Here is a 26,192-nt window from a genome sequence, read left to right as displayed (position 1 = left end):
TAACTTAATGCTTCACTCAGGTAGAAAATCTAAAAATCCCCAGATGTTACTTACCTTTATATGTACAGTATCTCTTAAATAGAAACCATAGAAAGGTTACAGCACAGAAAGAGGCCATTCAGCCCATTGTGTCAGCATGGCTAAAGAAAAAGTGAAAAAGAAACAAGCTGCTCATTTTAATCCCACTTTGCTGTGCCGGGTCCATAGCCTCCAGGTGCAGACTCAGGTATCTTTAAAATTAGTTCAGTATTTCAGCCTCAACCACCAATTTGGGGAGTGAATTCCAGACACCCACCACATTTGGCAAAAAAGTTGCTCCTCATGTCCCCTCTAATCATACTATCAATCACCTTTTATCTATGCCACCCCAGGGAGGGAGTGGCATAGTGGTATTGTCACTGGATTAGTAATCCAGGGTAATGCTCTGAGGACCCAGTTTCAAACACCACCACGGCAGATGGTGAAATATGAATTGAATGAAAATCTGGAATTAAAAGTTTAATTGGGAAGCCATTGTCAATTGTCAAAAAAAACCGTACCTTCCTTTAAGGAAGTAAATCTGCAGTGCTTACCTATACATGATTCCAGATCCACAGTAATGTTGGCTCTTAAATGCCTCCTCAAAGCAACTCGGGGGGTGTGGCAAAAGATGCTGGCTCAGCCAGTAATGCCCACATCCCATGAAATAATTTTAAAAATTGACCTCACAGCTAGGGGAAACAGGTCTTTCCTGTCTATTCTATCTGGGTCCCTCAATTAGGCCTCCCTCAGCCTCCTCTGTTCCAAGGAAAATAACACTAGTCTATCAAATCTTTCCTCACAGCTGCAATTTCCAAGTCCCGACAACATTCTTGTAAATCTCCTCTGTACTGTCTTTCCTGTAATGTGTTGACCAGAACTGCACACAAAATTCCACCTGTAGCCGAACCAGCATTTTATACAGTTCCAGTATTACAACCCTACTTTTGTATTTAATACATTGTGCTTTCAAAAAGGCACCCCAATCTCCACAGAACACTACACACCCGCCCCTGGCTGTTATTCGTCAACTAAGCCCCACCCGCAAGTGAGCTAAGGGGTTGCCAATGCCTCCTTGCGCACTTCAGGCCCACTTCCCATTCCCCCGCCACCACAACCCACGGCGCCCCCCCCCCCCCCCTCTCATTATCACACCCCTCAGGAATGCCCCCATGCTCCCCATTCAGTCCCCCCTTGGCACTTCCAACCTGGTAGTTCCAAGGGGCAGTGCCAAGTGACTACACAGTCATTTCCCTGAGCACCCTGGGGAGGATTCAATGGCCTCCAATCGCCCCCCCACAGCATGGCCATCATGACTGTCTCCGTTTGTGGAGACCAGTAGTGATTCACACCAGGGTTCTTGCTGCATCTGAGGGTCGGCGAATTGCAGGAGCAGGAAAAATCCGGTCCAAGACCCTGCATATTTAAATGATTATTTCAATATATTAATCTGGTTCATGCCCTCGCTGATCACACCGGGGTGCAGGGGCAGTGAGAATCCAAAAGAAGTTCTAACTGGTGCGAACTATGCAACAGCCCCACAATTCTCCAGACTTGGTATGAATTGCACACGAGTGTGTGGGGCCAGACAATTGCGGCCTGAATGGGAATTAAAATTTAATGTCGAATTACTATCTACTTACTTGAAACACTTCACCATCTAGTTCAGCAAACGCCTTCACTGCATGTTCAGGCATCATGTAAGTGATGAAGGCAAAGCCTTTTGGTTTCTTGGTCAGACTGTCAATAGGAAAATGAGTCTCCGATAACGGTCCTGTTAGTTTTTAAACAGAAAAGCATTGCTCTAAATTAGTATGAAAGACATGACAACTTTTTTAAAAAATAAAAACTGGTAATTTTTCTGAATTTTGTAAGTTAATGTCATAAAATACATTTTTTGTCATGTTTCTAATTTGGAGATGACGTATGGTTATCAACATCAGGCAATATCTATAACTGCTGACATTTGTGATTTATGCATAATCTGTTTCCACATTAATTTCCATCAATACAGAAGTCAATTATAAATGTTTCATTTCAACTATTAACTATGCAGGCTATTGCAGCAAGGTACAAGCTTTTTGCACCTTGAACTGGCATTACCATAATCTCCTCCACTTCAGACTACCTGAAATCAGCAGAGCTTTGAAGTCAGTCATTACAGCACAAGGCCATTCGATCCATCGAGTCATGCCGGATGCCTGTAGAGCAATCCAGTCAGTGCCATCCACGTACTCTTATCACTAGAGACTTGCAAATTTATTTCAAGTGCCCATCCACTTTTCTTTTGAAATCATTAATCATTTCCTCCTCCACACCTTTGCAGGAGTTTTCCAGGTCATTACTGCTCAATATCTAAGAAAATTCTTCCGCATATTCCCCATCCATCTTTCTCAAAACCTTAAATCTGTGCCCCCCCTTGGCCGTGTACCATCAGCAATTGAAAATAACTTTTGCCCAACCTTTTCAAAGCATTTCATAATATTGCACATGTTTATCAAATCTCCTTTCAATCTCTTTTCCTCCAAAGTAAAAAGCCCCAACTTTTCCAACCTAACCTAGTAGCTAAACTCTCTCATCCCTGGAACCATTTTGCCGAATCTTCTCTGTACCCTTTCAAGGATGCTCACATCTTTCCTAAAACGTAACCAGAACTTGTTAAATACTCTGTGACCTAAACAGAGTTTTATAAACGTTCAACATCACTTCCCTGCTTTTGTACTCAATGCCTCTACTGATGAAATCCAAGAGCACATATGCTTTGTCAATTACATTTTCAATATGCCCTTCCTCCTTCAAAGATTTATGTGCATGAACCCAAAGTTCTCTCTGTCTCAGTGCCCCATTAAGCCTACATTGCCTCTTCCTATCCCTTCGGTCGAAACGCATCACCTGTTCTGTTGCAGTCAGTTATATCATCCTCATTATTTGGTATATCAGTTGTATCATTCTCACTAGGTTTGGTATCAACAAAATTTGAAATTTTACTCTATTCCAATACCATGGGGTGGTCTTGTGGCACAGTGGTAGCGCCCCACCTCTGGATCAGAAGCTCTGGGTACTTTCACTTCGGAACACAGGGCCATAGAAGTGAGTTCATAATGTGGCCTAACAGGTTGATTATCAGTCTGTGAATCCTTCCAATATGCCTGATGGCAGGACGTGAAAGCAGGAGAGTTTCCTGGTCAGCCAAACTGCAGAAGGCAACAGTAAACCACTGCAGTATTTTGCCAAGCATAATCATGGATCAAGTGGGGCGGCATGGTGGCTCAGAAGTTATCACTGCTGCCTCACAGCGCCAGGAACCCGGGTTCGATTCCGGCTTCAGGTGACTGTTTGTGTAGAGTTTGCACATTCTGCACATGTCTGCATGGGTTTCCTCTGGGTACTCCGGTTCCCTCCCACATTCAAAAGATGTGTGGGTTAGGTTGATTGGCCACAGTAAAGCACTCCTTAGTGTCAGGGGGACTAGCAGGGTAAATACTTCAGGTTCAGGGAAAGAACCTGGGTGAGATTGTGGTCGGTAAAGACTCAATGGGCCACATGGCCTCCTTCTGCACTGTAGGGATTCTATGATTCAATCCAATGGAAGTCCAGTGATGCCCTCTTAGGACATGGTGCCTGAAGTAGGATTCCTATATCCAAGTCATTTATATATATCAAAAAATTAAATGGTCCTACCACCATCACTTGGAGAACACATTTACCAATCATCTTTCAGTCTGAAAAACAATTTATCATGACTTGCCATTTTCATCCACCGCAATTTTTAAAATCCAAGTTGACATTGACCATCCCTTTCCTTGGGCCTCAATTTTGTTAACCAGATGTATTTTAAATTCTTCACAGGATGGGAGCGTTGCTGGCCAGACCAGCATTTACTGTCCATCCCTAATTGCTCTTCAGAAGATGGTGGTGATCCACCTTCTTGAACTGCTGCAGTCCATGTGGTGTAAGTACACGGGGAGGGTATTCCCTGATTTTGCCCATTTAGTGTGGCACTTTTTTAAATGCTTTAAAAAAAAGCATATAGACAACATCTACTGCATTCCCTTCATCAACCTTCTCTGTTGCTTCTTCAAAAAAAATTTGACTAGTCAAGCACGATATGCTTTTTACAAATCCAAGCTGGTTTTCCTTAATTAATTCAAAACTTGCCAAGTGCCTGTTGAGATTTTTGTTTATGATTGTTTCTCAAATCTTTCCCACCATTGATATGTAACAAACATTTTTTAATAAACATCTTTCCACTTGCACTGCTAGCTTCATTTAATAGTTAGAAGCAGAGTGCCTCAGTATTGCAAAATAATCAAACATTACCACTGTTTATATCAAGGAGGTGTGAAATAATGGCAGTGTTATAGAATTACATTCATTACTCAATTTCAGATTCTATTGTCCTGACTCTCCTCCTTAGAATGTTGATACCTCCTCTGTAAATAAGGTAGAATTGTGTCATGATGCAACTATGGACTAGGAATTAGAGCACTTAACAACAGTCTTTATTTTGCATTTGCTGGTTTTCCAGTTTATTCATTTAACACCAGCACGCTCCAGTTATTATTACTTCCAAGGTACCATTCAAGATGGCGAGTGGCAGCAGAATTAAAGTTGCTTTCACTTGTGCTTTTTGTTTAAATCCAAATTATTTTTGGAACTGGTTTGCCAAAGTGGAATAACATACAGTACTGAAATTACAGAGACATTTCTGAAGCATCCCAATCATAGAGAAATTAAACAAAAGGAAATTTGTCAATAATAATGAATTACACATTGAAACCTACAAACATCTGAAAGGGGCGAGATAGGGTGTTCCCACGGGGGAACAAAAACCACGGGGGCACAGTCTCAGGATAAGGGGTCGATCATTTAAGACTGGGGAGGAGAAAGTATTTGACTCAAAGGATTGTGAATCTTTGGAATTCTCTACCCGAGAGGGTTGCGGATGATATATCGTTAAGTACATTTAAATCTGGGACAGACTGATTTTTTGGTCTCTCAGGAATTAAGGGATATGGCGAATGGATAGGAAAATGGAGTTGAAGCTCAAGATCAGCACTGATCATATTGGATGGCAGAGCAAGCTCAGTGGTTTGTGGGGTCTACTCCTGCTCCTATTTCTTGCGTTCTTGTGCATTGGGTGAATATTGGCTCCTTACCATATTTAGAAAATACTTTCTCCAAGTCTTCTTCTGTACAGGTATAAGGTAGGTTTCGAACAAACAATCTTCCCGAGTCAGAGAGATCCTCTTCTTCCTCATCTTCTTTCTTTTTCCTTTGTAGCCATTTTTGCTTATCACCTTTTCGACATGGTTTAGTTTTTTGAGCATTAACCTCCCTAAAAAGTTCAATATATCTTCCACCTTTAATCAAAGCAGGAAATATGTTGAGGTTAAATTTTAAGAAACATTAACACTATTTTATATATAACTTGATAATATATAACATGATAAAATACATAGATTATAGTCAAGAGTTATCTACAGGTCGAGCGCCACTCCCTCACAAATGTCAAAATCCCTTACCCATGTAATCTTTGTTTCTTTTCAACGCCTTTTCAAGATCATCCTCTGACTCAAAATCAACAAATACATAACCTGCAAAAGAAGCATGCCCCACAATTAGACTAAGCTGAATTTATGCTGAATGGAAATAATGAGGAAGGTAGAACTGTCTATGTTTACACTCTGAAGAATATAACAGTGCAGAATTTAGCAACTTGAATTTATATAGAACCTCTAATGTAGTTCAAGGTCCTAAGACACTTCAGATGACCATAATAAGATTCTTAAAAACCGATGCCGAGCTAAAGGAAGAGACATCATGGACAGGTGGCCAAAAGCTTTGAAGAGGAAGGCTTTAATAAGCGGCTTTAAAGGATGAAAGGTGGAGAGAATTTACTTTTTCAGTAAATAGCTGCTTTCCAGCGAGTTGGTTATCTCCCCCATCCCAGTCAATAGATTTTTACTGAATGATCAACCAGAGAAGCATAATAGAAAAACATAGAAACATAGAAACCCTACAGTGCAGAAGGAGGCCATTCGGCCCATCGAGTCTGCACCGACCACAATCCCACCCAGGCCCTCCCCCCACATATTTTACCCGCTAATCCCTCTAACCTACGCATCCCAGGACTCTAAGGGACAATTTTTAACCTGGCCAATCAACCTAACCCGCACATCTTTGGACTGTGGGAGGAAACCGGAGCACCCGGAGGAAACCCACGCAGACACGAGGAGAATGTGCAAACTCCACACAGACAGTGACCCGAGCCGGGAATCGAACCCGGGACCCTGGAGCTGTGAAGCAGCAGTGCTAACCACTGTGCTACCGTGCCGCCCCAAAAAGCCTGTCCTTGAACATCTTCTACTGATACATGGAATCTTTGTAGTAACAATGAAAGATATATCATGCCATAAACTCACAAGAACACCAGAAATGACAGACTTACAGAATGCGATGGGAACAGATTTAGAGATTTTGCAAAAAGGTACAAAGAAAATATCAAATTAAAAGTGGCAAATAATTTATTATTATGCCAGTGAAGAAAAACTCATTCAGGTTTTATATATATGAAAATAAACATCGCTCCCTTCTGTCTCTTGGATAAATGCATGATGCACAATGCTGGATTGTAAGAACAGCTTTGATCAGGGAGCTGGGTCAGTGATCTGACAATAGACTGACCCAAGTGAACAGGATTTGGTTTGGTGGTGGAAAGGTGGACACAGTGCAGAGAAAACAAAGTGAAAATGTGACCTGTGTAGTAAAAGCATGATTTCACTCAAGGGCAATAAATGCTGGCCTTGCCAATAATGCCCACATGCTGTGAATAAATAAAAAAGAATAAATTTAGTTAGCAAAATGTTGCTAACCTATTTGAATGTGTAAGTGCTGAGCGAGAATAAGCAGAGATTTGGCCATGCTGTCTCCCATAAAATTCAATAATCGAGAGACAGAGAAACAGTCAAAGGTACTAAAGGAAATTTGATCAATCCAATCCAATGACACAATGCATCCCTGCGTTAGATAAAGATAAGAAAATTTGTTAAATGTGGTAAATTGATATGGAGCTTACCAAGAAGAGAGTGATGAGTTTGCAAAATCACATCTTGGACAAGGTGCCAAAAAATGGATTAAAGTGACGTAAGCAAACAATGTCACAGGGATGGAAAAATGCAAACTTGACAACTGTCTTAATGTGAATTAAGAACATAAGAACATAAGAAATAGGAGCAGGAGTAGGCCATCTAGCCCCTCGAGCCTGCCCCGCCATTCAATAAGATCATGGCTGATCTGAAGTGGATCAGTTCCACTTGCCCGCCTGATCCCTATAACCCCTAATTCCCTTACCGATCAGGAATCCATCTATCCATGATTTAAACATATTCAACGAGGTAGCCTCCACTTCAGTGGGCAGAGAATTCCAGAGATTCACCACCCTCAGAGAAGAAGTTCCTCCTCACCTCTGTCCTAAACTGACCCCCCTTCATTTTGAGGCTGTGCCCTCTAGTTCTAGCTTCCTTTCTAAGTGGAAAGAATCTCTCCACCTCTACCCTATCCAGCCCTTTCATTATCTTATAGGTCTCTATAAGATCCCCCCTCAGCCTTCTAAATTCCAACGAGTACAAACCCAATCTGCTCAGTCTCTCTTCATAATCAACAACCCTCATAGAACATAGAACATTACAGCGCAGAACAGGCCCTTCGGCCCACGATGTTGCACCGACCAGTTAAAAAAAAAACTGTGACCCTCCAACCTAAACCAATTTCTTTTCGTCCATGAACCTATCTACGGATCTCTTAAACGCCCCCAAACTAGGCGCATTTACAACTGATGCTGGCAGGGCATTCCAATCCCTCACCACCCTCTGGGTAAAGAACCTACCCCTGACATCGGTTCTATAACTACCCCCCCTCAATTTAAAGCCATGCCCCCTCGTGCTGGATTTCTCCATCAGAGGAAAAAGGCTATCACTATCCACCCTATCTAAACCTCTAATCATCTTATATGTTTCAATAAGATCCCCTCTTAGCCGCCGCCTTTCCAGCGAAAACAATCCCAAATCCCTCAGCCTCTCCTCATAGGATCTCCCCTCCATACCAGGCAACATCCTGGTAAACCTCCTCTGCACCCTCTCCAAAGCCTCCACATCCTTCCTGTAATGTGGGGACCAGAACTGCACACAGTACTCCAAGTGCGGCCGCACCAGAGTTGTGTACAGTTGCAACATAACGCTACGACTCCTAAATTCAATCCCCCTACCAATAAACGCCAAGACACCATATGCCTTCTTAACAACCTTATCTACTTGATTCCCAACTTTCAGGGATCTATGCACACATACACCTAGATCCCTCTGCTCCTCCACACTATTCAAAGTCCTCCCGTTAGCCCTATACTCAACACATCTGTTATTCCTACCAAAGTGAATTACCTCACACTTCTCCGCATTAAACTCCATCCGCCACCTCTCGGCCCAACTTTGCAACCTGTCTAAGTCTTCCTGCAAACTACGACACCCTTCCTCACTGTCTACCACACCACCGACTTTGGTGTCATCAGCAAATTTGCTAATCCACCCAACTATACCCTCATCCAGATCATTAATAAATATTACAAACAGCAGTGGCCCCAAAACAGATCCCTGAGGTACACCACTTGTAACCGCACTCCATGATGAATATTTACTATCAACCACCACCCTCTGTTTCCTATCCGCTAGCCAATTCCTGATCCAATTTCCTAGATCACCCCCAATCCCATACATCTGCATTTTCTGCAGAAGCCTACCATGGTGAACCTTATCAAACGCCTTACTAAAATCCATATATACCACGTCCACTGCCTTGCCCCCATCCACCTCCTTGGTCACTTTCTCAAAAAACTCAATAAGGTTAGTAAGGCACGACCTACCTGCCACAGAACCATGCTGACTATCACCTATCAATTCATTACTCTCCAAATAACTATAAATCCTATCCCTTATAATTTTTTCCAACATCTTGCCGACAACAGAAGTGAGACTCACCGGTCTATAATTCCCGGGGAAGTCTCTGTTCCCCTTCTTAAACAATGGGACAACATTCGCTAACCTCCAATCTTCTGGTACTATACCAGAGGCCAACGACGACCTGAAGATCAGAGCCAGAGGCTCTGCAATCACTTCTCTTGCCTCCCAGAGAATCCTTGGATAAATCCCATCCGGACCAGGGGATTTATCTATTTTCAGACCCTCCAGAATATCCTGCACATCCTCCTTATCAACTGTAATACTGTCTATTCTACTCCCTTGCAACCCAGTGTCCTCCTCAGCTATATTCATGTCCCCTTGCGTGAACACCGAAGAGAAATATTGGTTCAATGCTTCACCAATCTCCTCCGGTTCCACACATAACTTCCCTCTGCCATCTATAACTGGCCCTAAACTTGCCCTAACCAACCTTCTGTTCTTGACATACCTATAGAACGCCTTAGGATTCTCTTTAACCCTATCCGCCAAAGTCTTCTCATGTCCCCTTTTAGCCCTTCTAAGCTCGCTCTTCAACTCCCTCTTAGCCAATCTAAAGCTTTCTAGTGCACTACCCGAGTGCTCACGTCTCATCCGAACATAAGCCTCCTTTTTCTTTTTAACCAACAAAGAAACTTTTTTGGTGCACCACGGTTCCCTAGCCCTACCAATTCCTCCTTGCCTGACAGGGACATACCTATCACAGACTCGCAGTAGCTGCTCCTTGAAAAAACTCCACATGTCGGACGTTCCCAGTCCCTGTAATCTCCTAGTCCAACCTAGTCATCTCTGGTATCAACCTGGTGAACCTTCTCTGCACTCCCTCCAAGGCCAATATATCCTTCCGCAAATAAGGGGACCAATACTGCACACAGTATTCCAGCTGCGGCCTCACCAATGCCCTGTACAGATGCAGCAAGACATCTCTGCTTTTATATTCTATCCCCCTTGCGATATAGGCCAACATCCCATTTGCCTTCTTGATCACCTGTTGCACCTGCAGACTGGGTTTTTGCATCTCATGCACAAGGACCCCCAGGTCCCTGTGCACAGTAGCATGTTGTAATTTTTTTCCATTTAGATAATAATTCAATTTGTTATTATTTCCTCCAAAGTGAATAACCTCGCATTTGTCAACGTTATACTCCATCTGCCAGATCCTCGCCCACTCACTCAGCCTGTCCAAATCTCTCTGCAGACCTTCTACGCCCTCCACACGATTCACTTTTCCACTTATCTTTGTGTCGTCTGCAAACTTTGTTACCCTACACTCAGTCCCCTCCTCCAGATCATCTATATAAATGGTAAATAGTTGAGGCCCCAGTACCGATCCCTGCGGCACGCCACTAGTTACCATCTGCCAACCAGAAAAGCACCCATTTATTCTCTCTGCTTCCTGTCGGATAGCCAATCCCCAATCCACGCTAACACCCTACCCCCAACTCCGTGTGACTCCGCGTTAAGTTAACTGGCCTGTAGTTACCCGCCTTTTGTCTATTTCCTTTTTTAAACAGCCGTTTTCCAATCCGCCGGCACTACCCCGGCACTACCCCAGAATCCAACGAATTTTGATAAATAACCACTAACGCATCCGCTATTACCTCTGACATTTCTTTCAGTACCCTGTAATTAGAAAGCTGGACTCAGGATTGAACAAGATACCAAAATTGTGTACCAACAGATTTATCCAGCGAGCAGCCAGGAATGTTGAATCAGTTGAGAAATCAGTTGGCAGCATGGATAAGTTGGGCCGAAGGGCCTGTTTCCATTATGTAAACCTCTATGACTTTGTGAAACAAAGGTGAATACTTATTGAAAGGGGTGGGGGAGGCAAGGGGTAGTAGCGGAGGGAAAAGGGATATCACTAATTTTTTTTTTGCTTTGCAGATTCTGAAGTAAAGGCAATTACAAATCATCCAGTACTTATCAGACAAGCAGATGGAAAGTTTTTTTGCCAGTTTGAGAATATACAATAGAGCAAAGAACAGAGTGGACTACTCTTTTTGCAGGTGTGTAAAATCCACCTTGTGCAAACAGATGATGTTTCAACAGGTTGCACAGATGATGAATAGTCTCTGGAAGACGAATGGTCTCTTTATTTTGGAAAAGACATAATTGCGTTAGAAGTTGTTGAGAAAGTTCACTCAACTGATTCCTTGGATGAGGGGGTTATTTTATGAGGAAAGGTTCGACCTGTATCCTGTGAAAGAATTTTAGATAATGGGTTTAGAAGAAAGAGAAGCGATCTTATTGAATCATATAAGATCCTGAAAAGGCTTGCTGTGGATGCTGAAAAGATGTTTTCCTTTGGGGGGGGGGGGGGGGGGGGTGGTGGCCAGAACTCGGGGACATACAAGGAGTCTTCCATTTAAGATGGAGATGAGAAGAAATAATTTCCGCCAGAGGGTCAGATGTCTGTGGAACACACTTTCCCAGAGAAGTGGTGGAAGTAAGATCATTGAATATTTTTCAGGTTACTGGTAGACTGATTCCCATGTTAGTCAAGAATCTAAAGGTAACAAGGATAGGCAGGCTGGTGATGTTGAGGTCACAATCTTATTGAATAACAATGCAGGCTCAAGGGGCTAAATGGCCTACTCATGCTCCTAATTCATATGTATGTATGTTCAAAGATATGGATCTAGAGATGCCAGTATGGAGACATGAGGAGAAACTTTTAAGATGTTGTAACTGGAATTAGACAGGTTTAAGTACACATGAATGGAGGGTACAATCGTTGCAGACTGCAGATGAAAATGAAGTGGTCAATAATATCAAAGGCAACAAAGAAAATGAGAAAGATGAAGGATAGCAAGTCATTGTTTTACAGGATGGCACCGATGGCAACGTCAGGATGCTGTGATGAAAAGTGGAGTGAAAGAACTTGAAAAGCAAGTGTCAAGAAATTATTTTTTATAAATTCTTTCACAGGATGTGAGCGTCGCTGGGAAGGCCAGCATTTATTGCCCATCCCTAGTTGCCCTTGTGATGATGGCGGTGAGACAACAGTTGTCTATGTTTCTAGAAGAGAATACTGATTTGGATAATGCATCATAAAGAAAACATTACAGCAAGGACTAGACTGGAGAGAAGCAAGCATCATGTGACTGATGCACTTCACATTGCCACAAGAATAAGGTAAAATTGTTGAGAGTAAACAAGTGGCTTTAGTTTACTCGACCTGCCTGATGCAAAATGACCACTGTATTGGCAAAACACCAAAAGTCATGTACTGCTTATGTGATGATACTGTGCCTTTAAGAAATATATTTATATCATGTTTCATACAAAGGGCAGGCTTTTTTGCAAGGACTCAATCTGTCTGAAAAAACATGCAGCTCCAAGCTGAGATTGCAGGATAACTCATTTTAGCTAATGGTGTGTTTGTCTAAACAGAGTTAATGCATTTGCATTTACTTAGTTTCTCCCCTGGAGTCTGAGTAGTGTTTTGATTAGGTTGATTGACAGAGAGTGTCACATGCTTAATGGAAGGAGCTAAGCTTGCAGAGAAAAACACAGTTTCTTCTTCATTTAAAAAAACAAGCAGTTCCTGCTTTGTTCTTAAATAAGCAAGACACGTTTTTCTCTCTCTCTGGAAGTTGTCTTGAAAGCTCGAGATGGCAACCTCAGTATAAGCACGTAAACCTTTTTTATTAACTGATTTGAAAGAGGGGTTTAAGTCTTTAAGAGGAATATTGTTTGAATTGAAATTAGCAGGGATAGGTTAGCAGTTAAGAATTGTACTTTGTCATGTGGGGGTAGGGCCTGGGTGGGATTGTGGTCGGTGCAGACTCGATGGGCCGAATGGCCTCCTTCTGCACTGTAGGGTTCTATGATTTCTATGTTTAAGTATTGTTTAATTGTCAAATGTTAAGCTAATTCATTTGTCATAGTTAAACCGTGTTAAATAAAGTTTATTTTGACAAAAGATTCCCAGTGTGTCAGTAGAATTGTGCCTGAAGTGAAACATCATATCCTCAAAACAGCAAACTGTTGGTGTCTAAACTGACTTCGTAATATACCTTGGGGTTTCTGATCCGTACGCAAATACTTAAAATTTCCACATGCACACAGAGGCACACGTTCAATGGGCAGATCATTAATGATGCATAAAATTAGCAAATATACAAGCAATGACAATTAAGGCTAGTGAATATTCCAGTTCTTTAATCTAAAAACATATGCAACTTTAACTGATTGCAATTTTAACCTTAATTCTACATCAAATGGAATATCATTCAAGTCTAAAATTCAGTAATTATTTATGCCCAACTACTGTAAAGTAGGATTTCAGTCACCATGCTATTCAGTGAATTTAATTCATGGAAAGAAAGTTATTTCTTTGGAGATCAACAGAAAATTGTTATTAAGCGTGACATAACATACAGTCCACGATGCATACTAAAATAAACAAAATAATTTGCCATTTTCCCATCATACAATAAATTAATTTAAAGTGCAAGATAATTGCTGGGTTTCATTTCACAAAAAACACAGAGAAAGATTGAAGATTTCCAATGATGCAAAAATGGAATTCAATAATGAGTATTTCTGGTTTGTTAGACTGATTTTTAAAAATGCAACATTACTCCCCAAAACAAAACATATTATACAAGTAAATTTGAATTGGTTACCAACCTGTTGTATTGCCATTGGCATTTTTGACAATTCGGACAGCCACAGGTTTTGTCGGGACAAAGAATTCTCTTACTTGTTTCTGGAGAAAGATTAGTACATCACATGAATGTATAGACAAACTCAATCCTTGTATATACAGGACCGATAGCCTGCGATTCGCTTTAATTTTCAGGTAATTCACATTTAAAATGTCCAAATTTTATCAAAATGAATGAGGGCTGTGTTTTCCCACGCTCAATAGGTCATAAAAAATATTTTATTCATATGTGAGCAGTAAATATTACAGGCTTCAGCAAGCTGTTTCTTTTAATCAGATTAAAAATCTGTTCACATGATTTGTAAATATATCAACACTGCCATGAAACAAAATTTGCATACATTTTTATCTGCCTTTTTTCAACACTGCAGGCATTTGCTCACATGAGGAATTAAGCAGGAATGTAGTAGAAAACACAAATCATATATGATTGGTACCTCTTTCACACTGAAGGGGGCCCCTCGCAATTTCAAAGTATACAGGGTTGTAGGTTCATTTTGGTGGGTTTGTTTCTGAAAAGAAATAAGTATCAGGGTCAACAGTGATAAAGCTATTAATAATGTCGCACCTTATTTTTTCACGTTTGTCTGGAAGTTGGGATCAAACATATAATGCAAATTTACTCTGTTTAAAGTTAGCCAAATAATACAGAATTTTTAGTTCGTTAATAAATATCTAAAATTGAGGAAAATTTGTAACAAATTTCTTTAAAATGCATAGGTAAAACATTTAAATAAATCTAAGACTCACCTAATCACTTCACTTTTTGAGACATTTATAATTATGCAAATACTGAGGTGAAGTTTTTTAAATAATGCATCATATTTTGACACACACTAGACACGATCCAAATTTGGAACAAGGATGTTGGACACCGTGTCAGTGTTCCTGAACAAAAATAAGCTACACTGGAAAATAATATTTTGACATCATTAAGAAATATTAACAACACAATGAAAAAAGTTGCAGACCTCCAGTTCTTTTTTCTTCTTCAACACTGGTGTTGATCTCTCCAGTTTGCCATCTTGCTGTTTTTCTCCACTTTCACAATCTGTATGTAACAGTATATTTCCCTCAGTGGATGGCTTTAGTTCATTTTCTTCATCAGCTGCAGATTCATCACCACTTTCAGAATTGCCTTCAGCCTTCACTACTTTTGATCTTAAGTAATCCATATCAGATACTTCTTTTTTCAATGCAACATTTTTCTTTGTTTGTTTTTGTTTGCCTGGAAAAAGAAAGATACTTAAGAAACAGGTCAAATTCTCCAACCTCATCCGCAGCTGGGACTCTCCGTGTTGCTGAAAGTGAATGGAGTTTTGGCTGGAACTCTAAGTTCTCTGTTCTCACTTGCAGCCAGGCAGGCACAAAAGAGTTCAGAGAATCCCACCCCAAGCTTATATAATACCAGCAGGTGACTTCTTTCGAGACCATGATCAGTGCCACTTTATTGCTGTAAGGGATTATCCAAATCTTAGACCAAGACTCTTACGTCCAATAGGGAAAAAAGCTAATCTTCCAATCAATATCTTTCTTTAATGGGAAAATCACTATTTGGGCAATCACATATCAAGTCCGGATACTCTAGGTACAAAGTGACCGCTTAATTAATTCAGCAAAAAAAAGCTTCCTGATCATCACTTATCCATTTCCACTCATATGTCCCCTTCAAGCAGATACCCGATTTCTGGCATTTACAGAGTATGAACAAAAATATAAAACTTTGATTGCATTAGAATGTGAACGGGAAAGTGCTATAAAACAAACTTATAAGAAGGGGACATAAATAAGGCAATGCAACCAAAGCTAATATATTCACTTTTTGTTCCTTTGATATCTTCGTCCTCCTCCTCATCCTCCTCACTCAGTTCTTCAGAATCTTCCAAATCAAAGTTCAGATAATCAACCACCTTTGGAGTATCTTCTTTCTTTGCAGGTAAGGTATCATTAGTCCAGGTGGGTGCTTTGGAACGGCTCTGGTGGACAGCCAGAAATTCTTCAAACTCCTCATCTTCCTTCAGATTTGGGAAAAGATGAAACCAAGAATTATTTCCAGCACAAAAGTTGTTTATGGGTTAACAGGGGTCAAGAATCAATGTATTCCAACACAAATTCAAATTCCTACTCACATGTTCCAGGCTTTCAATGACGGGTTTCTTTTTTGTATCCTGCAATGGCAAATTTGCAAGTAAAGTGTACTTTTCCTTATTGTACCTTTCAGCTGATTACAAAAAGCAAATGAGGAGGTAATCCTCATCTTATTGGTTCTGAAATCATATGGCATGTCTTTAAAACAGGCCATGACTTGAAAAGATTATCCTCTAAATATTGCAGGACTCAGATTCTGCCACTAGATACTATTAAAGCTCTTAAACAGAATTCAAAATGTCATCACATGCAAAAACTATGTATGTGCTAGAATGGCTTATTCTATCAGGTGCATGCCCAGTGTACCCAGAAAATACTTCATTTCTGAAATAAGTTTGTAGACTAGGAGTATTTAATTAAAAGTTTATGTTTCACTGATCCCAACAATAGACAACTATTTCATAACAAATCTAATCATAGAAGATTTCAAGGACCATAGAATCTTACAATTCAGGAGGGGGCCATTTGGGCCATATGACCCATTATGTTTTTCCCAATTCTTTATTAAAACAAGTCCATCCTCATCCTACGACTCTATCGGAGTCCATAATCTTCCTGTTTCAAACGTATATCTGATTTTCCCTTTGGAAGATGCAATGCTGTTTATTTCAACCACTCCCCGGTGGTAATATATGCCATGCTCCAACTACCCCATGCATTGAAATCTTCCAATAATTTTCCTCATTCTTCTTATAATCATTTTAAATTAATGCCCTCTTATCACAGATTCAACAAGAGGGAATTATGGGCCAGAACTTGCAAGGAGTGACAATTTTTTACTTTTACTTTTTACATACCTTAGTCAGGAGCTGCACATTTCCGACCCAGGCCTGGTGAGAAACGTGCAACGTAGCAGCTCCGGAGACCTTCAAGCGCAAGGCAGCAGCATCTGGAGAACTGAAGCCATGTCCCCTTTTTAAGACACTAGCTGTTATAAACTAGACAAGTTTAAAGATCCCAGATACTTTGAGAAGTCGAGAAGATAAGGATGGGTCAGGGAGGGGTCCACTAGCATTCTTATCCAGGAGTTGGAAGTGGTTTTAACCGAAGTATTGGATGGTTTCCAGTGCAGGATATTGCCCAATAGAGGTGTGAACTTCCTGGGCAATGCCATGCAGTCTCTGGGGACGGACGCCCCATAGCATCTTCTGAGTTCCTCTCAGATACAACGCCCCAGAGAGATCGGAAGTTCGATGCTTATATCTCCTGATTCATTCAATCCAAACTCAGTATTTAAAAATGTCTATTAAATTGTCACATTATCTCAAGTCTTCTCTTATAATGATAATTATCAAATCACTGACATCATCCTGATAAATTTAGGCTGTTTGCTCTCAATGGTTTGAATGACATTCTAGAGTTGGATTCCCAAAACTGAACACAAAATTCTGTTGCCTAACTAATGCTTTGCTTAAATTCATCAGTACATCTTTACATCTGTACTGAATCTTGGCCAGGTTTTGATGAAAGAATAGCAGTGTGTGAACGACACGTTCTTGTTATTAATGTGCAAATCGGATAGAACTTGAAACAAGAAAAAGGTACCACTTAAAGTGTGAATCACAAGTTGCTGGGTGAAATGTGCTGCTCTGTCGTTAGCTTTGTGAAATTGACCTCGAACACTTAACATTGCTGCAATTTAAGAAATAGCCATAGTTACACATTAATCACTCACTAATCTGTAGCAGTTTAAGATGGCAGCGGCTCACCATCATCTTCTCAAGGGCAATTAGAAATTGGCCTAGCTAGCAACAGCCAAATTTTATGGAAGAATATAAAAAAGCCTTGCCACAGAAAGCTAATTCTCGCAATTAAAAGCACAAGTACCCTGTTAACAAATTGTTAATGGCTGCCAATCAACCTTTCTTGCCCAGGCAGTAAGTATGGAGTCTCAGTCTGTCAGGTTGTGTATTGTTCAAGAAGACTTTTTTTAAAAATTACTTTTCCTTTATCTTTCACTCAGTCATATCTTTCTTTTCCGTCTCTTTATTTCTCTTTCCATACCCGAGTTCAAAATGAAATTTACCCATTTTAATTCATCGTCCTCCTCAGTTCTTCCTGTTTATTTCTCAATCCTAAATCTCAACGTTTGAGATAAACAGGTGGTCTAGTTATTCACCAAGATCCTCGATGCCTTTCTGCTCTTTACACCGCTATTAGTTCACATTCCAGGAACTCTGGACAAAGATCTATTGAAATGGAACATGCAGTGAGATGCACCAATCCAGCACAATCTGGCCGTCTGTATTTAAAGGAGCCAAAATGCCACTGGACAGTTTTTTTAAATATTATGTGTTTAAACCTTTCAGTGCCTTTTCATTAAATGAATACTCCAATTTTTTTATACTTGCCCCAAAATGCACTACTTGCACATATCCAGATTTAAACCTGCCAACTGTCTATCCATTCATTATCATTCAAACGTCTACAAATTTCTTTTACAATACTCCTCAGTTTGTCAAACCATCTACATTTGTGTCATCAGTCAATTTTACCGTTTATAATTTTACATACCAGTTTTGGTATAATGATTTAGATATTATTTTCCACTCCTTTCTTTGTACAAGGTTGCAGTATTGGCTACTCTTCAGCCTTGCAGCTCAATTTGTGTGTGTGAGCATTAAAAATCTACAGAAAATCCAGAACTAATTTCACTGAATTAATTTCAAATACCATTTCTTATTGGCACCAATTCAACTGTAATATACCAAATATGCCTTAATATTAACAACTGTGTACTTGAGAACGCAATTTTTAAATAAAATTCAAACCCTTCAAAATATTTATTAAAAACTTAGCAATAATTTCAATTCTAAGTCACTTGTGCTTATTTTGTACTCATTTTGATTTTCACTGAGGATTGGAATTGCAAAAAAAAAAATTACCTTATTTTGCTCCACTTGACATTTCTCTTCTTTTGCCTGTTTAGGAAGTTCCGCAGCCAGATTTTTCTGCGAGTGTTTGCTCCATGGTCTGGACAAAGCTGGATCCCCAAATGATTTACAAAACTCCACCTATAATACACATTAAGGCCATCAGCGTTTATTCAAAGTTGCAGCAGTAAAATATTGTCTTCACACCCGTTGACAAGTCTAAAACTTTAGCAGAAACTACATTCCCAATGAAGTTACAAATGGTGTGTGAAAAATTCCATCAGTTCCAAAGCGGATTCCATAAATATAATATATCCCACCCTACTAACCACATGTGGATAACTAGATAGACAGCCTGATTTACCAGATATATCCAAACTGTTCAGTCATTAACGAACTTATGCATTCTTATATTTTACAATAAATTTATGTTCCAACTTTCATGGAGGACACTCTAAAGGAAATAGTTTTCTTTTATAGAATCAGAGAATGATTACAGCACAGGAGGACACTAACCCTTTGTTTCCATGCTGATTGCTTGATTAACTCTGCTTTTCCTACTCTGCCACCTCTGCCTGTAACTTTTCTTCAGGTACTTACCTAATCTGCTTTTGAAAGCCACAATTCAGATACCTCCACCATACTCTCAGGTGGTGCATTCCAGATCCTAACCACTTGATGCGTAAAAAGATTTTCCTCATGCCCCTTCTAGTTCTTTTGCCGATCAACTTAAATTGGCTTCCTCTGAATCACAGAATCATACAGCACAGACGAGGCCCTTCGGCCCATCGAGTCCACACCGGCACATTAGAAACACCTTAACTCCCACCTAATCCCACCTGCCAGCACTTTGCCCATAGCCCTGAATGTTATTATATGCCAAGTGCTCATCCAGATATCTTTTAAAGGATATTTAAAAGATTCTTTAAATATCCACCACCACCCTCCCAGGCAGCGCATTCCAGACCGTCACCACTCTCTGGGTAAAAGTTTTTCCTCACATTCCCCCCTAAACCTCCTGCCCCTCACATTGAACCTATGTCCCATCATGACTGACCTTTCAACTAAGGGGAATAGCTGCTGCTTATCCACTCTATCTCTCTCAATCTTGTATACCGTGATCAGATTGTCCCTCAGTCTACTCTGCTCCAACAAAAACAACCCAAGCCTATCCAACCTCTCTTCATAACTTAAATGTTCCATCCCAGGCAGCATCCTGGTAAGTCTCCTCTGCACCCCCTCCACTGCAATCACATCCTTCCAATAATGTTGCCAATGTGGAAACCTATGTGTAATATTTCCCTGCACTTATACAATCCTCCTCAACTATTCCACATGGTAGAAAGTAGCCAGAGCATGGCAAAACAATTTCTGCTGGATTCCTTGCCAGATTTGTTATTGTTAAAGGTAATCTCGCTGAGTGATCAGCGAAGCCCTAGCTAAGATGCTTCACAGATTTCCAGAGAGCTTTTTTCTTTGTAATAAACCAAGTAACAGGCACTGAGAACAAGAGTTAAATAAGAACTCTTGGAGATTTGGGGCACTAATACTACGCCCTCCTCCCATCCTATGCACAACCATTCCCAATTCTACTGCACCTCAAAGCAGAGTGCATCTTTGAAAGATTACCTCAACTAAGGTGATGATAAGTAGAGATACCAATAGTTCTCTTACGCAACAAATTACAGGGTATGATCAAGTGGTCAAAGTTACTCATAACATCCTTTATGATTATGTCTGCAGCATGCTGTAAGCCTTTGTTCTCATCCATCCCTCTGTACAATTCCCCCCCTCTCTTTCCACTCATATCTACTCAAAACAGCCACACATCTCCTATGGTTTCTCTTCCCAACCGCAGAGCCCCATCCGGAAATACTTCAACTTATGTAAATTGTTTCTATGTCCTGTACTCCAAAAAATCATGATCATCCATCCTGTCCTTGCTAATCTACAATGGCTACCTGCTCTTCAACTCACTGATTTCAAAATCTTTGCAGGAGGAACAGAAAATGCTGGAAAAGCTTAGCAGTGCAGACAGCCTGTGGACAGAAACAGAGTTAACGTTTTAGGTTGATGACCTTCCATCAGAATTGAAGAAAGATAGAAATGTCAGAAATTTTAAGGCAGTGGAAATGGGAGGAGACGAGAAGAATAAAGGAGGTTTCTGATACAGTGGAGGCCAGAGAAGATTAAGTAACAAGATTTCATGATACAGCAGCCAAAGAGTGGTAATGGATATAGCAAAGAAACAAATATCCAAATGAGGCGTGGATGACTACATTTTTAAAAATCTGACTGTAACACGAAGGGAAAAAGAAACAAGGCGAAGACCAATCTAGCAAGGAAAAAAAAACACAGAACAAGATGACAACAGAGGTTATTATCTAAAGTTACTGAACTCAATGTTGACTCCAGAAGGTTGTAAGTCGAAAAGGAGGTGCTGTTCTTCGAGCTTCTGACGAGCTTCATTGAAACATTGCGGAAGGCCATGGACAGAAAGATCAGCACGGAAGCAAAGTTAAATGACAAGCAACTGGAAGCCTGAAGTTGTGCTTGCAGACTGAACTTTTGTTTCTTTACTCTCCCTAATATCATTCTCTTTGGCTGTTGTATTATGAAAGTGTTTGTTATTTAACCTCCTTCAACCTGCATCCCACTGCAGACTTTCTCCTTGGTTCTTCAAGACCCCTTCCCTGCCTTCCACTAGCTTAGAATCTCTTGCATTTCAATCTTTCTTCAATTCTGATGGAAGTGCGTCGACCTGAAATGTTAACTGTTTCTCTTTGGATGCTGCCAATCCTGCTGAGTTTTTCCAGCACTTTTTGTTCTATATCAGATTTCCAACATTTGCAGTTATTTTATTTTTATCAAAATCTTTGTTGCCCTCTTTTGTTCCCTTCAGATCCTCAGTCTACTGTCTCTTCTAATCATAGAACATAGAACATAGAACATAAAACTCAAAAAAAATCATAACTTTCTTCAATCTTCTGAACTCTGATCCTTGGCGCCCAGACCCCAGCAGTCTCATCCTACAATCTGAGACTCTTTCTTTTAGAACCTCTTCTGTCTGCCTTTAAAATTTTATGATTTTGATCAAAGTTTGGGTTACCTGTCCTCGTTTTCCAACTATGGGTCACATTTAAAACTTATATCTTGTACTGGCTGATTTAATAGCATTGATATTAAGCTGCTCTGCAATAATTAATTATTACTACAGCGATAGGCAGCTACATTAATACAATTACAAAGCCCTATTACTGATCATCAGGAAAGGGGTTTAACAGGCTTGTCCTAAATTAATTGCGGTGATGATTAATTACATGTTAAGTGTTTCATTGTTTATATCAAGCGTTATGTTTGTTAGTAAACAGAGTGGATAAACACAGTGAAATTTCCAGCATACAGCAGTGAAAGGATAGCATTTCATATCTATGGACAAAGTGTAGCAACATTGTCACAGCGCTGCATTATTTCATGTGGTTGTGTGAATGTTATTTACAAATGAAGGGGGAATCAACACAAAAATTATCAATATAATAAAAGCAAAATAATGCAGATGCTGGAAATCTGAAATAAAAGTAGAAAATGCTGGAAAAAACTCAGCAATTCCGGCAGCAGCTGTGGAGAGAGAAATAGTTAATACTTCAAGTTAGTATGACTCATCTGAGCTGAAGAGAGGTAAAAATGTGATGGATTGTGAAGAGGAGTGGAGCAGGTGAGGCAAGATAGGTCAGGGGTAGATGGAACCTCAGGAGAGATGTGACAAAGATGTAATGGACATAAGACCAAGGGAGTGCTAATGATAGTGTTAAATAGTGGCATAAAGGTCAGATAGCAGCATGTGTTAATAGGAGAACAAGGGTCAGCACTCTTTGAAAACAAAGCATAAGGACAAGTTAGAGTGGCCATGTGGGGGTTGAGGTTTGGATTTTTAAGTAACCAAAATGGGTAACAGAGTTCATGGTCTAAAGTTGTTGAATGCAAGTCCAAAAGACTGTAAGGTGCAGAATAGGAAGATGAGATGCTATTCCTCCAGCATTTGGCTTAATTGGAATATTGCAGCAAGCCAAGAACAGAAATGTGGGTACAGGAGCAAGATGGTGAATTGAAATAGCAAGCGACAGGAAGGTCGGGGATCATGTTTGCTGACTGAGCATAGATATCCCACAAAGCGGTCACCCAATCTGCGCTTAGTCTTTCCAACGTAGAAGAGATGGGTATAGAGGGATATGGGCCAAATGCAGGCAATTGGGACTAGCTTCGGGGTTTAAAAAAAGAGGGCAGCATGGACAAGTTGAGCCGAAGAGCCTGTTTCCATGCTGTAAACCTCTATGACTCTGTGGCACTGCGAGCAACAAATACAACAGGCAATTGAAAGTGCAAGTGAATCACTCAAGGAATGCTTGGGCCCTTGGGTGAGGAGGGAGGAGGTAATGAGGCATGTGTTGTACCTGATTATGTGGGAAGAGGATGAAGTGTTGGGAATAATGAAGGAATGGACCAGGATGTAAAAGAGGTAACAGTCCCAATTAAATGCTGCCGGGAAGGTGAGGGGAAGATACATTTGGTGGTGGTATACTGGAGTTGGTGGAAAGAGTGAAGAATGATCCTTTGAATGCAGAGGCTGGTGGGGAGAAAAATGAAGTCAAGGAGAAGTTGGAGAGAGGAAAGAGTGACCGAGGGGATGGGTCAAATGTTGTGATCTGTTGTCACTTTGCTCCTATTCATCAGGATTGCATCATATATGATTTGTACTAATTTGTGAATATCCATTTCCACAGGTGTACGCGTACCGAGCACATTGCATAATAAACACCTTCATCAAGGAATTGAGAGATCTTAAAGATGTCAAACCAGCAACATTATGGCAACTAATCATAGAATCATAGAAACCCTACAGTGCAGAAGGAGGCCATTCGGCCCATCGAGTCTGCACCGACCACAATCCCACCCAGGCCCTACCCCCACATATTTTACCCGCTAATCCCTCTAACCTATGCATCCCAGGACTCTAAGGGGCAATTTTTTTAAACCTGGCTAATCAACCTAACCCGCACATCTTTGGACTGTGGGAGGAAACCGGAGCACCCGGAGGAAACCCACGCAGACACGAGGAGAATGTGCAAACTCCACACAGACAGTGACCCAAGCCGGGAATCGAACCCGGGACCCTGGAGCTGTGAAGCAGCAGTGCTAACCACTGTGCTACCGTGCCGCCCCACAACCAGCAACATGAAATGAAAACAGAAAATGCTGGATAAACACAGCAGGTCTGGCAGAGATAATAGTCACTTTTGTGAAAGAATATATGCTTTAAAATAAATGAATTCTGCACAAAACTTACAGCAATTCTGGAAGTGTCTATGTAGCTCTTATTGAAGTGTTGTAAAGCAGCTTGTGTTTCCTCTTCTGTTTTGAAGCCAACAAATCCAAATTTTCGAAATTTTCCATCCTTTGTGAACTTCAAAGTGCAATCTGTTAATGTTCCAAAGGCACCAAATAGAGATCTAAAACGTTCATCTTTCATCTGGGAAATGAATAATTTACACATCAACAACCAGAGATAAAATTAAGACACACCTTTGCATACTGATACTCCAACCAGAGATTATTTCACACAGAAATCAGACACAGCACTTAAATCAGCAACATGAAATGAAAACAGAAAATGCTGGATAAACGCAGCAGGTCTGGCAGTGTCTGTGGAGAGAAACAGGGTTAACGTTACGAGCTAAGTGACGCTTCTGCAGTTCTCAAAATGTTAACTCTGTTTCTCGCCACAGATGCTGCCAGGCCTGCTGTGTTTTTCCAGCATTTTCTGTTTTTATTTTATATTTCCAGCATCCGCAGTTTTTGCTTTGATTAAATAGGCAACATATCTTGCTGGACAACAATCTCAGACATTATTCTGTTCATCCAGATTACAGATAACATTTGGATATTTATATTAAAGTTTATTTATTAGTGTCGCAAATAGGCTTACATTAACACCGCAATGAAGTTACTGTGAAAACACTCTCTGGCGCCTGTTCGGGTACACTGGGGGAGAATTTAGCCAACGCACCTAACCAGCTCGTCTTTCAGGAAACCTGAGCACCCGGAGGAAATCCACGCAGACACGGGGAGAACGTGCAGACTCTGCGCAAACAGTGACCCAAGCTGGAAATCGAACCCAGATCCCTGGCGCTGTGAGGCATCAGTGCTAACCACTGTGCCACCCTACTAGTCTGACAGGAGCTTTTATTCCTGTCCATTCCATTATCAAAGGGATCCTGCCTTCAAAAGTTTCAACCCTGAGAAAGCAGCTGTGTTTAGATGTTGAGCAACAGCTCTGAAAAAAATTCAATGTTAGAAAATGCAGGTAAAATTAGGTTGAATAAGTGCAGCAGCGTGTTTAACAGCAAAATGTGGGCTGGTAATGACCCACTGAGCAAGTTGCGGATATCTGAGCTGGATGGGTCACCCACAAGTTGTCCTTTGGGCTGCCCACATTGCCGGGTTAAGATGAAGTTGTGGCAGCACTGGACGAACAAGAGCACACACACACACACGTGCATACAGACAGATAAATGCATACACACGCAGGCAGAGACACACACGCTGCGATCGGTTAAGTGTGAGTTTGATTATAAATGGTGAGGACACGCGGCCGGGGCTCAGTCTCACCCCGCTCGGCAGGTTCTTCACAATGAGCCGGGACATGGCGCTGCGCCCTGGATCCTCGCGCCGCCCGCTCCTCGCGCTCTCTGTAACGGTCACAGCCTCCGCGAGCCAGCCAGGCCCCAGCGGCGCATGCCCACTCCTCTCCCCCTGCCACCCACTCCCACAAGCCCGTGCGACCGGCACTACGGCAAGCGGCAAGGGACCGCACCCTTCACTGCGCAAGTTGCACTTCAAAACGGTACACTGCTGCTCTGCTGCAAGAAGCGCAGACTGTCTGGTGAAGGGAGAGTGTGGGCGAAGTTCTGCATTGTTTTCAAGATAGTTTTCGGAAGAAATCTGCCTTTGAAACCAACAAAGGGACAGGGTGCTGCTCTATCAATAAGCCAGATTTAGTCTAACAGCCTCTCAGCGCCAGGGACCCGGGTTCGATTTCTGGGCTTGTGTCACTGTCTGTGTGGAGTCTGCACGTCCTCTATAGGATATATCTATAGGATATAGATAGGCTGGAACATTGGGCGGAGAAATGGCAGATGGAATTTAATCCAGATAAATGCGAAGTGATGCATTTCGGTAGATCTAATGTAAGGGGGAGCTACACAATAAATGGCAGAACCATCAGGAGTATAAACACACAGAGGGACCTGGGTGTACAAGTCCACAGATCCTTAAAGATGGCAGCACAGGTGGAGAGGGTGGTGAAGAAGGCATATGGCATGCTTGCCTTTATTGGACGGGGCATAAAATATAAAAGTTGGCATATGATGTTGCGGCTGTATAGAACGTTGGTTAGGCCACATTTGGAAT

The 26,192-nt window shown here is 41.1% G+C and overlaps 1 protein-coding gene across 2 annotated transcripts in view; it reads right to left on the bottom strand.

Annotated features, from left to right (window-relative positions):
* rbm19 (RNA binding motif protein 19) overlaps positions 1-25,546 on the bottom strand; it is a 238,010-nt gene extending 212,464 nt beyond the window's left edge. For both annotated transcript variants that reach the window (XM_078227007.1, XM_078227006.1), the window contains exons 1-11: positions 25,392-25,546; positions 24,070-24,252; positions 18,738-18,866; positions 15,834-15,872; positions 15,524-15,719; positions 14,676-14,932; positions 14,142-14,216; positions 13,668-13,746; positions 5,544-5,615; positions 5,178-5,381; positions 1,662-1,792 (exon numbers count right to left, since the gene is read on the bottom strand). In XM_078227007.1, coding sequence (XP_078083133.1) covers positions 1,662-1,792; positions 5,178-5,381; positions 5,544-5,615; positions 13,668-13,746; positions 14,142-14,216; positions 14,676-14,932; positions 15,524-15,719; positions 15,834-15,872; positions 18,738-18,866; positions 24,070-24,252; positions 25,392-25,427 — 1,401 coding nt within the window. In that variant the 5' untranslated portion in view covers positions 25,428-25,546. The remainder of the gene's footprint in view (positions 1-1,661; positions 1,793-5,177; positions 5,382-5,543; positions 5,616-13,667; positions 13,747-14,141; positions 14,217-14,675; positions 14,933-15,523; positions 15,720-15,833; positions 15,873-18,737; positions 18,867-24,069; positions 24,253-25,391) is intronic.
* Between the last annotated feature and the right edge of the window lie 646 nt (positions 25,547-26,192).

This window comes from Mustelus asterias, chromosome 13 (assembly GCF_964213995.1).
Source record: "Mustelus asterias chromosome 13, sMusAst1.hap1.1, whole genome shotgun sequence".
In the NCBI taxonomy this organism is placed as follows: Eukaryota; Metazoa; Chordata; class Chondrichthyes; order Carcharhiniformes; family Triakidae; genus Mustelus; species Mustelus asterias.
Note: the sequence above shows the minus strand (reverse complement) of the source record. Positions and strands in the feature narration are given on the sequence as shown.